At 44.0% G+C, this 14,641-nt stretch overlaps 1 protein-coding gene across 2 annotated transcripts in view; it reads right to left on the minus strand.

The window, feature by feature from the left end:
- The window catches only part of GNB4 (G protein subunit beta 4), a 708,510-nt gene that overhangs the window by 375,317 nt on the left and 318,552 nt on the right, over positions 1-14,641 (minus strand). For both annotated transcript variants that reach the window (XM_078665739.1, XM_078665738.1), the window contains one exon: positions 6,919-7,026. In XM_078665739.1, coding sequence (XP_078521865.1) covers positions 6,919-6,975 — 57 coding nt within the window. In that variant the 5' untranslated portion in view covers positions 6,976-7,026. The remainder of the gene's footprint in view (positions 1-6,918; positions 7,027-14,641) is intronic.

Genomic DNA, 14,641 nt, shown 5'->3' on the forward strand with positions numbered 1-14,641 from the left:
GGTTGTGAGCTCCATAATTGTCTCTTCAAGCCACAAAGACTCTCTCTTCCTCACTTATAACTGCCTTTGCTTCTTCTCTCCTTTCAACTATACAGAGTCAATCTAACATGCAATGTCCGCCCACACCGAACATAGCAACCGAGAATGGTTAATATATTCACCACTTCAACAACATAGTCGCTAAAGCGGACACCCATTTGCCACGATTATCTCTTTTCCTCTACTCATGACCCAGTGGTGCCGAAAATTAAGTGTTGAGTTATGTGACGTTCTTTGGGCAATTTGCACAACTGGGTCTGCATTGAGTTGGCCTGTCAACACTGTCGGCAATTTGTCAGGTGCCATGTATTTTTTTCCATCAAGTCTCTGCACCATAACTGGTATCGATACTAGTGTTCCAAAAACGTATAGCCCTTCCTGCCAAACATGGTCTATGATTGGTATGGATATTAGAGCTTTCCAAGCCCTCTCTTTAAAAACATACATGAAGCAGTAATTTTCTGTGACACCAACAGGGTGCAGAAAATGCTTAAAAGAATCAAATTGCATGCTAAAGCGTGCAGTACTATACAGGGGGCTCTACATGGTGGGGGACTGGAGGGATATCATGTGGTATACATCTCACCTGTTAAACTTCAACAACCTCTCATCTTCATCTGAGGAATCGGTGTCTGTGTGGATACAGCAGAACAGTGCGGATGGAGCCCGTAGCGCAAGTTGTTGTGGTAACAGCAGCTAGGTGGGTTGCTAATGTACCAAAGGTTGAGGCAAAGATGGAGAAACTGTGCTAGATGGAGATGGCTGCAGAGGAAACCTTAAATAGTAGCCTGACATCATACGATTACAGTCAGTCATTCATGTGGTTCACCAATGTATTGTATCACCTAGCTGGGATGGCTCTGGATATTATTCAATGTAGTGATGGTCATAAGGAGTATGGGCATAGCCTCCCTCACCCCCACTTGGTTTCTTCTTTCTTCTCATAGTAATGGTGACTAGTCCCATGTCCTAGTCATCGAGAAGTCTTGGGCTTGGCCCTAGTCATCAATATACGCCTCTTCATCTATTTCTTTACACTTTGCCATCAGTTGTGTTTGGGCTAATAATAGCACTGAAAATAACTTCATCCTCCAATTTAACCACAGACTCCAAGATCCTAAGGGATGGTAGCAAAGATGGGTGACGTATCTACTGGCAAAAGAGTAGAAGGATCCCCTTTCTTAGACTCCGAAGGGGTCGCAATCAACAGGCTGTTGATTTTGCTATCAACCATAATGCTGCTAACGTTTCTATTGAGAACAGTGGCTTTTTGAATGAGGACTCTAGACAATGGTTTCTTTAGTGGTGGTATCTTGTCTAATGCAGCCTTCGTTGACAGTCCTACAGAAGAAGGCACAGTCAGTCCAGTTAGAGAACCCTCATAGGAAAGGTTTTCAGTGGCTGAGAAGGCACATAGACTGCAGAGGTTGTCGATGCAGGATGCACAGAAAGGGGCAGAGCTGAGAAGTCTGGCTGTTTAAGCCACAGAAGGCCTATCTGATTTCTTGTCAGATTTCTTTTTTCTCAGAGGCCTTGCGCTTGACCTGCTGATGTAAACAGTAGCTCATCAGTGGAGGCCCCTTCTTTGAAGGGCAGGGGTATTACCTTCTTCCCACTTTTTGCTTTGCATCTCTTTAATGTTGCAGAATGAAAGGACTCCTCACCTGAAGATGGAACATCGGTTGAAGCCGTTTTCTGAAGTCACCTTAGAATTCATCCCTCTGTCATTAAAGGCTTTTCCATAGAATTTCCTACAGAATCGTTTTCGTGGTTTTGGATTCCTAAAAGGAATAGAGCAACGCCATTGACCTCTTCAAAACTCATTACATTGAACTTTAGGAAATTATGGGCTCTTCTCCAAACCAACCAATGTTAAAGCTTGTTTTTGTTTTCGTGTTTTGTTGTTCTTCATCAGCATGAGAAACAAAAAGATTAGATCCTGAAAAAGGAATGTCCACGATGTTTTTTTGCATTTGAGGAGTCAAAGATGTGAGACGCAGCCATGGATTGCATCATAGAAGATGCCATGACAGAGACAAGGCGCACTCAGATCTGCAGAATTATTGGCTGCACTAATAGTCTGGTCTTAGGCAAATATATCCTTTTGTTGCATCTTTCTAAACTCCTCCTGATCCACCTCTGAAGCACGATCAAGAAAAAGTACCCTAGCATTCTACAGCACCCTATTATAAAGGTCCAGCAGTGCGGTGGAACTTGCAACTGTGGCGGAGATGCACACACTTTTTCCCCAATTGACTACATTCCTTTTTCTGGGGTCCCGGAGGATGTTGGTCAAGGGACATTAAAACATTTTCTGACAACAGACACTACCAATCAATAAGGAGGCAGTATTTCACTTAAGATGAGAGTCTAGAATTCTGGGGATCTACATTTATTTTCTTGAAAGTGGTCAAGTTATTTTATACAGGTAGGCATAACAAAAATACATGCGTAGTCGGTTCAAGAAAACCAGGAACAAGAGCAACCATGGGTCTCACTTGAGGTTTAAGGAAAAGAGTCAAACAAATTATAGATTTTTCATAAACTGCAGCAAAAGTTTCAACATTCAGGTGTCAAGCTAACCTGCTCGTAGCCTCCTGAAATGAGACCACAGCATCCAGGAGGGATACTCATGGAGGCGGTGACTCTGAAGATCGAAATGAGAACCCACTCCTGTCTGATCCTATAGATGATATGACACCTCGAAGTGGAGTGTGAGATGTGAAACTGTGTGACCGGTCAGAGCTTCTCTCTCTCAAGCATCAAGGCTTACACCCACTTTTTCTTTTCCCTAGCTAGTTCATCTGTGGATGTTTTGCACTGGTCATGTCTTTTCTCCATTTGCTTTAGCAGATCTGGCATTGGATGATCTTTAACTACAGCAGGCAATGCTGATGGCACAGATAAAGCTTCTAGGGCTCTGAGAGGAGGATTCATTCTCTGCCCATGGCTGAGAATGTGTGGCTGCTCTTCTGAAGAAGGTTGCAGAATACATAATGCACCTTCTTGAAGGACATTGGTGTCTGGCCTTTCATCACCACTGAAATGAAAAGAGTCCCTCATAGCACTTGCGGCTCCTGATGCGAAGCTGAGCTCCCTTAAGAGAAACCATCAGATTCTGATGTGGAAACTACTCAGACTCTCTAGTGCCTCAACACTTAGTGTCTAGACCTGAAGTGACGTAACATTATGTGTCTAAATATCAACTGGAAACTCGTGGAGCCACCTGAAGGTGCCCAGAGGACTATGATACTTGAACATACCAAAGGGTGAAGAGGATTTAGAAAACGCCATTGACCGCCTAGAGCCATAGGACTGCAGGGCAGTGTGGCAAACTTCCCCATGATTTGGTCTGAATCTAACCATCCCCCCACACCTACCCCCAAACAAATTAAACATTGTGCTCATCCTTTCAGAACTTCATAGGGCCACATGAGGGGCACAGGTCAAAAAGAGCCAGCATAGTGTTCAAAGAAGAAAGGTGAGGAAAAAAACACCTCAGAGAAAACAAACATTGGCAAAGATAATAGGTCTTGGTTCTAAAGGTTGAGCAATTGGCTTTGCTAATGCCTTTTGCCATTCACATAAACACTGCTGGGTGTTATTAGTAATTCTATCGTGCACAAGAAGCTGATTTTACTGTGCAAAATATTCAACTCCCAACTTCCCCCAAAAGGATTAGGATGATCCATTTTGATCTGTAGGGCGCACAGTTATGAGTAAATCCGAGTAAGTGCAGCAGTTACCAAACCTACATTTCTAATGGAAAAGGACTACTTATCTAACACTTTCACTGATGTTTAGCCAGAAGATTATGAGACAACTTTTTATTTAATTTGAGATCCAAATACACAGTTGGTGTCTTTTAAATTTTCAAAACAACAAAATGAAATGTAGTGGTCTTAGACACAAAGACACAAAGAAAGGCAGGAAGTCTGATAGAAAGGCAAAAAGATAAATTTGCAAGCAGATATGCATCTAGAGTAATATTAATGCACTAATATGCGCAAATAGTGAAAACGATGGCGTTATAAAGAAAAGTAGCAATTGAAAAAAGTGTTCACTTGGAACTCCTTTATAAACAAAATCTAACTGCACAGACTTCTGTACAGTCTAAATCTGTACACGGAAATGTATGGTAAAACGGACATATTCTGTAAACAACCAGTATTTCATTATCCAAATTCGATTCAGCAGAATCGAAGTTTATTCAAAGACACACAAAAGAACATTTTTCATCGCAATTATGATTAAGTGAAGAGGCGAGAAGATTTTAAGATGCACCCCAAGTGAAATAACCCAAAACCAAAGAAAGAGAAAGTGAAAGGTGACCAATACATAGGTGAGCATACATGGTAAATTGGTTTCTTGAAGAGACAGGCAGGGTTTTTTTTTTTTTTTTTACAATTGATAAATCACAATGTGTGAATACACAATGTGTTCCATATACATGGCTATGGTCTGTCTCCTGTTTTTTGTCTACGGCGTTTCAACCCTTTAAGGGTACTAAGGTCGCATCAGGACTGACTAACAACCTGGGGGATGGTTGTGTCTTGGAGACTAGTCGATCATACAGACCCGGATTCGGTAAGCATAGGTTTAACCATAACGTGCTATCTAATACAGGTCAAAAGAGAATGGTCCTGTATGACAAAATTAGGTTCGACATATGACACCAGTTTGTAACATCAGTGAGTTCCGAGTTCAGAGGAAAGTACAGCTGTGGTCACAGGAGATTGCAAAATTAACTATGGTTTTCTGTGGCCCCAAAGTTCATGGATGGCTGAGTGTGCCAATCCATATCAGAGACTCGGTGCTGGACAGTGAAGCTTCACTGTGAAGCATCGGATCTCCAATCGGGAAGTCTGTGGAAAATACATTGGAATTTATTGTTTTGGGACCTTCCGCCCCCCCCACCCCCCCCCCCGTTTTTTCGCTCCCCGCTGCACAGATCACCCCGAAACTTTCCTAGCACAAACTAGGCAAAAAGAGAACATTTTAGGAAAGCTTCATGAAGATCTGTCAAACGATGCCGAAGTTATAAGCAAAACAAAAAAGGCATTTCCTAAGAAAACGCTGAGCTAACTAGAACTACCCAAAGCAACCACCAGTGAGTGTGTGTGTGTATATATGTATATATGTATATATATATATATATATATATATATATATATATATATACACACACATACACACACACACACACACACACACACACACACATATGCATGTAGATACACACACAGAAGTAGGCACCAACAACTTATTGCAGAAGTACAAGCAGAATTTATATATCCAACCGCCATGACCGAAAACTCAACTGAGGGATCAGTTATCCCCAAGCTTGCCCTGAAGCAAGGAGAACTCCTTGAAATGCCAAAGGAACTTCTATCCTCAATCCATGAGATGCAAGGCATTATGATTCCATACACAAATGGGTTTTCTCTAAAACATTTTAGATGTAGTTATTGATTAAGTACTTAAGGCACTAAATGGTGAAGTATTATCAGACTCCGCGAGGGAAAAGATCATAGTGCTGGTTGCTAAACCAAACAAGGACCATGTTAATCGGACTTGCAGGGGCTTTTGTCCACAACCAATGACAAACTGTGAAACAAGTTGACATCTATGTTTTAATGGGTACTGCACTGAGAGTTTCCCCAAACCTACACTGGCACCAAGGTTCAAATGGGATCACTAAAGCAACATAGCCCTGACAGAGGAGGAATAGGTCATGGGATTTGCAAATGTTAATAAAATATTCAGTAACATCCTAATTAAACTAGCATTTTTATTTTCCCCATAGAACACACCTTTAACCAATGACATACCTTTAACCAATGACATAAGTATCACTATTTTACAAATTCATGTCCTAGATGTAGCAAGTGGACTGGTGGATGGTTACAATAGTTATGGACATCTATGTGTGTTCCGTAAGAGGATACAGTATCTAAGGATCAGTAAATGATGGACCGATTTTTCAGCACACCCATAAACATTTGCATGTTGGTCTTTTGACCTAAAGGGGAATGATCCACCACAGGATCATAATCCAATTTTTAATGATGGCTAGGCGTAGAGCAAGGATACACTGGCTGCAAACTTGTGGATCTTGGCATGAAGATATTCTTGAACGGATGATGGTGGAATCACATATCCAGACTTCACAGGAATTAAACTAAACAAGGATATGAAAGATGGAGTTGCATGGGCCTGCAGTCTGTTATATCTATCTGACGCCCAACCACCATGATTATGGTTTTAAGTAGGATTCAGTTTGATACGTACTTTAATGGTATGAAGTACATTTTGTGTAGAAGTGCTAGAATGCCCAATTCCTCTTTAGGCTGTGTTTTGAATATGGCGAAATGGTTATTATTATGGTGTCATACCGGTCAGTCCCCAAGGACTGTGGAAGGTTTTGCAATGGGCACCACAAAATCCGAAGAAGGGATGGACCCCGCCCTGTCCACAATTAGCATTGGAATACACAGTGCAATGAGTGCAACATGTGCTTGAATAGATTGATCAATTGATTGCATTGGTTGTATATCGAATGTTGCCAGCATTAAGCCCATTGCCCAAATGGGAAGAACTCACTTCGAATCTGTCCGATAATTAATATATCTCGAATTTCTATATGTGAATAATGTAATTGTAGGACTATAAATGCCAATAAAAATATATTTTTTAAATGATTATGGCGTCATACTGTACTTGCAATACTGTTCTAAATGCCAATAAAAAGAACATAATCTGAACTTGATTTGACAGAGCACAGAAAAGGAGCACAATACATAAGATTTTAACTACAACAGTGGTCCTTGGCTTTACATCCTATTGATGTGAAGCCAAGAAATGAAAAGGAAGACTTACGCGGATTTGATTTCGCAGCTGCTCTGCCTCCTGCCGCAACTGTTCAAGTTCACTCATTCTCACAAAAATTTGCTGATGTTAAGCGTGGTTACAACACAGATGATAAATCTGCAAATAAAGGTAACATTTGTTAATGTACAATAACACACAGACTGAACTTTGAGCATCATCTCAAAAACCACATGAACTCGATCTTAATTAATCAAAAGATTAACACAGTGGAAAACTCTCATCTCACTAATCAACTACAATTGTGAGAGTTGGCATAGATGTACGACTCATTTCTTTCTTTTTTTCCTCTGCAGACATAACCAAGACAAAAGAACCAACACTCAAAGATCTTTCTTGGAAGTACTAAACTTGTTGAGTTCAAAATACTAAAATGAAATGAGAGCAAATTTTTGTTTTAATTTCATTTGCCTGCAGGTTCCCTTGCAAATGTAACCTTCCTGTTTCCCCTGTTCTGCTGCATGGTCTCCCAAACGTCTCTACCAGGTTTTGATAAGCAAAATAAACTCACAAGCTTTCTTGGACATCACTTGTGGACTGGCTGCCATGAGCCACATGACTTGAACCCTGGCTATATACCTTATGTCAGTCGTGAACAAGCAACTTACCTTCAGTAGCCCCTCATCTGGTAGAGACTGTCTAGCTGCAGATTCTTTAACTTTGACTATTTTCCCAGGTGTAGGACTGGATCTGGAAAATCTTAAGCAGTACAACTGCACGCCGGTAAGTGGTGCATTTCAGCTCCGTGTCTGTCATGCACGCCAAAAGGGACATGCACTGTGCCTATATAAACGCCACCCCATCAGTTTTGTTCTGTGACGATTCCATGTCAGAAGCACAGAGCCATGACAAAATGCTAATGGAAAAGTGTGAAGACACTAAGGACCTACAAGGGCCACTCTATGCAGGAAAATCCATTTGCAGAACGAGGAGAGTCGGTAAAGATCCAGCAGCTAGATAAAGTCTCTACTAGATGAGGAGTTACCAAAGATGAGTCACTTTTTCATCTGATAGAGACTTCTAGCCGCAGATTCCTTACCTTACAAATCGATACACAAGCAATACCTTCACAGAGGTAGGTCTGTGACCAGGAAGTCTTGGAGTACCAAATGGGAAAAGTGCCCATCACAGAGGACCTTGGTAAACATGTGCAGAGACGCACACGTCGCAGCCGGACAGATGTCCAGGACAGGGACTGCGAGCTAAAGCAGTGGTTGCAGCCTTGGCTCTGGTGGAATGAGCATGCAAGCCAGCGCGTAGCAGATTTTAATCAAGAGCACAATCCATCTTGAGATAACCAGAGTCTATCCGGCATTTCCATTTTCTGCTCTAAAGAACTAATTGAAGAGTTGATTGCCCACTCGAAACTCTTTCATACGATCAATATATAAGAATAATGTTTTTTGGGTCCAGGCAGTAGAGTCTCTCCTCCTCTTTGAAAGGGTGAGGCGGAGCAAAGATGTTCAGCAGTGTGATGATTTGGCCTAAGTGAACGGTTTTACCACTTTCAGCAGAAAATAGGAAAGTGGTCTCAAAACCAGTTTATCTAGGTAAAAGATGTAGGGAGGGTGCACACAGGGTGTGACTTGTGGAAGGGATGATTGTCCATCTGATCATGTTTATTGGATCTACGTGATTCTGACCCCTTCCTGACTATCCTCCCTCTGTGTTATTATAACTTGATCCATCTCTGTTATTCTAACAGGCACTGCTGTACTATAGAATGAAATGTATGTCTGTTTGTTGTAAGGGATGAATGAGAAATGTTTGGAGACAGGAGGAATGTGTGAGGGATCCCTAGTGTTATTTAATTAATTGTTGTTATCTATTTTTGTAATATTTTTTACTTCCATGAAACTATAGCATATCATATATAAAAATGGCTAAATACTCAATAAAATAAAATGAAATCTTGAGAATACATACCAGCTATGTGTATGTGTGGCTCCTCTTCCTACCAGTTAGTCGCTTTCATTAAATAGGATCCCCTTGTGGGACCTACATATAGTGTTGGGGCAGGGTGTCTTTGTCTTTTTGGGTGCACACAGGGTGCCAGCAGTTTGCTAACCCTCCTGGCCAATGCAATGATAACTAAAAAAGCAGTTTATGATCAAAAGACAGAGGCCAATTACACAGATGTTCAAAGGGCGAGCACATGTAGAATGTCAAGACTATGTTCTGGTCCAATTTGGGGTCATGATGGACTGTGGAGCTAATGTTTTCTAGTCCTTTTAGGAAATGAGTCACAACAAAAATCTTAAACAGGGAGGGTTGGTCCAGCAACCGCAAGAACCCAAACTGTAATCAAAGCAAAGCCTTGCTGGGCTAAGGAAACAACAAATAACACTACTGATAAATGTGTAGAGAGAGGATCAACATTTTTGGCAGCACACAAAGGCACAAATGTGTTTCAATGGCAGGCGTATACCGTCTTGGTTGAGGGACGACATCACAAACGTCTGCAGTGTGGTCATACACTTAACCCGTTTAGCGCGGCGCAAAATCCGCTCCGCTGCGGGCGTACTATTGCGCAGGTAGGGGGCGTCGGCCAACGGACGTGCGCAGCACTACCGAGGTAGTGCTTGCGACAGCCGTTGGCCGACGGCAGCAACAAAGGAGTTAACTGCTGCTGCTCAATCTGCAGACATGAAAACCAAGTGTGCGCAGGTTCAGGTGCTGTGACAGTAGATCCTCCAGAAGGAGCAGCCTGATCAGAGGACCGATGATCAGGAGTTTATGATACCATACTCTCTGTGCCTAATCCAGAGCCATAGAATGAATTGGGCCCTGTTGTTCCTGATCCCCTTGATAACTCTGGGCAGAACTGATATCTGTGTAAAGGCTTACAGGAGACCTGAGCTCCACTTGATATAAAAAGCATCTCAGAACGAAAGACGCCTAGGAGACCCCAGTAAGCAGATGTGCTCACATTGCAAATTCTCGGTGGTGGAGAAAATATCTAACTAAGGTTCTTCCCATTTGCCGTAGAGAACTTGCACCCCCTCCCGGTGGAAACGACATTCATAATCCACTAGGCATCGACGGCTGAGTTCATCCACTCTGGTGCTCAGTGAGCCCGCCAGATGTTGAACAACCAGAAATATGTCCTGACATTCCAGCCATGTCCAGAGACACAGGGCCTCTTGACATAAGATCCACGACCTCACCCCGCCATGCTTGTTAAAATACCACATGGTAGTGGGTTTGTCTGTGAAAACCTGAACCAGCCTTCCCTTAATGGAATGAAGAAAGGCTTTCAATGCCAGGCAAATCGCTCTTAACTCCAACAGGTAGATGTGGAGTCGTCACTCTACCAGAGACCAGAGTCCACTGATCTCCACCTCTTCCAGATGGCCACCTCAACCAAGATGCATCTGTCACCACCACAGATCTTTTTGAAGTTCCCTTCAATATCTGGACCAGGTCGGAGAGATACTTTTGAAGCTGCACTCACTGGGACTTTAAATCTCACTGCAGAGCCCGCATGTTTTACAGGCAGGATGCTGGAGACTATGAGACCCAGCAGACTCAGAGTGAGTCTCACCGAAATCCAGGATAGAACCTGAAACATCGGAATCATATCTCGAATATCCAGGACTCGCTGTTCCGGAAGGTAGGCCTGAAACTGCACTGTTTCCAGAATAGATCAGATGAAAGGGCGCATCTGATTGACAGGTGTGACTTCAGCACGTTGATAATAAACTCCAGCAAATGCAGGTGGTCTGCCGTAGTCTGGGGGTGTAAAATTAATGCCTGGGGCGAGCCTGCCTTCCACAGCCAGCCGCCAAGATAGGGGAAGGCTGGAACCACAGACCCCTGCAGATGTTCTGTATCCACTTGGTGAAAACAGAGGGGCGCTGGTGAGGCCAAAAAGGAGCAAGGTGAACTGAAAATGCTCGTGGCTCACCGTGAACTGCAGGTAACACCTGTGGGCAGGCACGAAAGGTCTGTGGATGTAGGCGACCTGCAAGTTCAGTGCTACTATCCAGTCTCCAAGGCAGATAAAACCTGAGCCAATGTGGGCGTCTTGAATTTCTCCTTCTTCAAGATGTATTTGAGAGAGCACAGATCTAGAATAGGGCGGAGGCCTCCATACTTCGGCACCAGAAAGTAGCGGTATAGCAACCACGACCTCCTTCTGATGGCAACACCCTCTCAAAGGCTCCTTTGTTTAAAAAAAAGCCTGCATTTTCTAAAGGAGCAGAGAGAGGTGGTCTTCTGTCAGCGGGTTTGTGGATAGTGGTGTGGACGATGGGGTGTCTAAGAAAGGGATGGAGTAACCCAACTGAATAGTTTTAAGTACCCACTTGACCGATGTTATGGAAAGCCAACAGGGCAGGTAGTATTGGATCCCTCTAAATGGTTGCCTGTGGTGGTAACAGGACAGACTCAAGGGGGTTTGATGCTGTGATTCGCAGGGGGTGGGGTGACTGGGTAGACCTCTGGCTGTGTGTCCCACAAGGTTTGCGTGAGCCGCGTCTGCAACCACAAAAAGACTGGGGGAGCCTGTGGGCCTTGATGGCTGGGCAGTAATGAATGCTGTTGGTTGCCCCTACTGTAGCCCCTGAAGGGGTGAAAGGCAGAATGGGGCTGGCGTGGGACAATGGAGAGACACAGTGACCGGGCAGTGGCCAGGCTGTCTTTAAAGCGATCCAACGCAGAAGTCTGCCTTATCGCTGAAGAGGCGAGTGCCATCTAAGGGCATGTCCATAAGGGATGCCTCAACAACCCCCGAAAAATCAGTAGATCTCAGCCAGGCAAGGCATCTGAATGCCACTAACAACGCTATCCCTCTGCCTAAACAAACCTGTAGTACCTAGCCCGCAGTGAATGGTGAACATTGCCTTGGTCTGAATGGCTTGAGTCTCCTCCAAGACAATGAGCAGCACTTGCACAACCTAATACCAAACTGCGTAGGTATATCAGCCCAAGAAGCACGTGGTGTTCACTGACCACAATGCAAGGCTGGCAGAAGAGAGCATCCTCTTGCCAAAAGGCATCCAGCCTCTTCGATTACCTATCTGGGGTGTGTTACGGAATGCACCAGGGTTAAATTTGGAGGGGAAGGCCTGGGCAACCAGAATCTTTGAGTGGGCTGCTGGGTGAGAAAAGCTGGGCCAGGAGTGAGCCAAATTTCCAACTAAAGTGATAAGGGTCCAGCCTTCACCAACAGCTTGACACTAAACAACACAGGCCTACTTAAGTGCACATAAATTGGCACCCATCAAGGATACATTTACAAAATTACAAATATGTATTTTTGATTTCATTAATAAGGTTCTCCCCATTGCTCCTTCTAGAGAACTGCCATACCTGGTCTTCGGATTCACCCAAGATCCCTCCCCCAACGACGACGATGACAGGGCATTACTTGATCTCCTGCTCCCAGCAGCTGTCAAGGTAATCCTTAGCAATTGGAAGGACACTAGCAAAGCTAATTTTGCCGGATGGCTCAACTGGGTAATTAGTCTCCGAGGTGCGGATAACATAGCTCTCCAGCAGTCACCTTGGCGCCCTCCTAGGAGAAGGATGTGGTCTTCCCTTGACAGTTATTTTACTACCCATAAACCGCCCTAGGTATTTTCTTCCCCCTATACATTTTTCACGAACTGACATTACCATAAAACCAGATGTGTGGTCTCCCTAACGCCATTGTTCACTCTGTGTTCCCGAGCTCCAACCTACAGCTTCCTGTCTGTACTATTTCAAGTGTTACCGATGAAGACTGTTGTAAACAACTTAACTACAACCATCCACATACTCGACCAATGTAATATATTTCATTCTGTACCCTATTTTACGTTACTTATTATCCTTTAGCATTATTGTACTGTCTCTACTGTCATAAGATATGTTTTCAATGTATGTTTTATTTGCATTTTATTTTGATACTAAAACCAATAAAATTATTTGAACACAAAAAAATTACAGTTAAAACAACTATATAAATCCCTGCTCAGTGGGGCATAAAAAGAATCAGAGTGAAATTCTACTCCCAGGGTTTTGTCAGATTGGGTGACAAACACCAAACTCCTTGCCTACTATGCTAATCTGGGAATTTACTTAGAATCAAATATCTTTCTACAACCTATAGCATAGCATTATAACAATCCACATTTACAAGCCTTTTGGCATTACCATGTGTTTTTCACAATAAATAAGCCTGGCCTGCTATCTTTGTGATAACAGACCAGACATACAACATCTTGGGGACAGGTAGCAGAGGCAAGATGAGTTGAGCCGAGCCACCAACAGCGCCGTTAGTATAGATCCGGTGCAAGAGAGGCGATGAAAAAAGCCCATCGCGATCATGAGAGAGGATAGAGCCCAGAAAGGACAGTGGGATGGTGCTGCAGGCTTAGACAAAGACGGTGGCAGCATTACAGCGATGAGCAACTCTGTGGGACGTCCTTGACCTGCGCAGCTGGTGGAGGGTCCCAAACTGGGTGTCAACTGGAGTGTAAAGGCAGCAGAATCAATGGTTGCCTGAGACCATGAGGCTGTCCCTGGACAGCGGACAATCAATGTTACTCGTGCTGCTTGACCTCTTGGCCGCATACGACACAGTCTCCTACCAGATCTTGCTCAGGAGACGGAAGGAAATTGCACTCTGAGGACTAGCTCTTCCGTGGATGGCGAGCTTTCTCTCCTCCCGCTCCCAGACCGTTAACCTAGGTCCTTTTCCGTCAAAGAGTATGGGGTTGACCAAGGGAGTGCCTCAGGGCTCTTGTCTGAGCCCAACCTTGTTTAATATAAGAGTCGCTCCCCTGGCTGACCTACTCAGGACAGAAGGTTTCATTCCCATTTCATATGCTGATGGTACTCAGCTTCTATTGTCATTTAATAAATCCACTCTTGCAGCCCAGTCCACTTTTTCCGCAGGTATGATAGTCATTTCCAACTAGATGAGGGGCAATTTCCTTCAGCTTAACACAGGGAAGACCGAGATCAAGCTCTTTGGAGATGCACCACTGCTGTGGTCACCTGACTGGTGGGACGGTGGATCTTGGGGATTCCCCTGGACCCAAGACTGTTGTCAAGAATCTTGGCATTCGCCTAGACCAGGCACCGACCATGAAAGAACATGTGTCCTATACTGCCGACTCCTGTTTCTATGTGCTTGGTCTGTTACGGCGAGGCTTCCCTTTCGTTCCGGAGTCCACACGCAAAACTCTCATTCAGGCATTGGTACTAAGCCACCTAGACTACTGTAATGCTCTCCTGGTCTCAGCCGATGAGTCCTCGTTGTGCAGACTGCAGGTAGTCCAAAACACCTTGGTGCGCCTGGACTTGAATGCCCCACCCAGAACTGCTTCCCTTCCCCTGCTTCAATAGCTTCACTGGCTCCCGGGACGCAAGCAAATTAATTTTAAAATCTGTTGCACCGTCCACAAGGCCGTGTATGGTAAGGGCCCTACTTACTTTGCAAGGAAACTCAATCACTATATTCCTACAAGTCACTTCGCTCAGGAACTAAATCTCTTCTCCTTGTTCCTCGGTCTAAGAAATCAAGGATGGGTGGGAAAGCTTTCTCTCACCTTGCCCCCCTCTACTGGAACCGGCTCCCCACCCATCTGAGACAATGCCCTGACCACCTGCAATTTAAAAGGCTCCTCAAAACTGTTCTGTTCTAATTTATTCCCCCCTTCGGCCTACTGTTGCATGTCCACAGCGCAGAGATACCCCTTATGTATGGCCCAACAACCTGACAACA

Source organism: Lissotriton helveticus, chromosome 11 (assembly GCF_964261635.1).
Source record: "Lissotriton helveticus chromosome 11, aLisHel1.1, whole genome shotgun sequence".
Classification (NCBI taxonomy): Eukaryota; Metazoa; Chordata; class Amphibia; order Caudata; family Salamandridae; genus Lissotriton; species Lissotriton helveticus.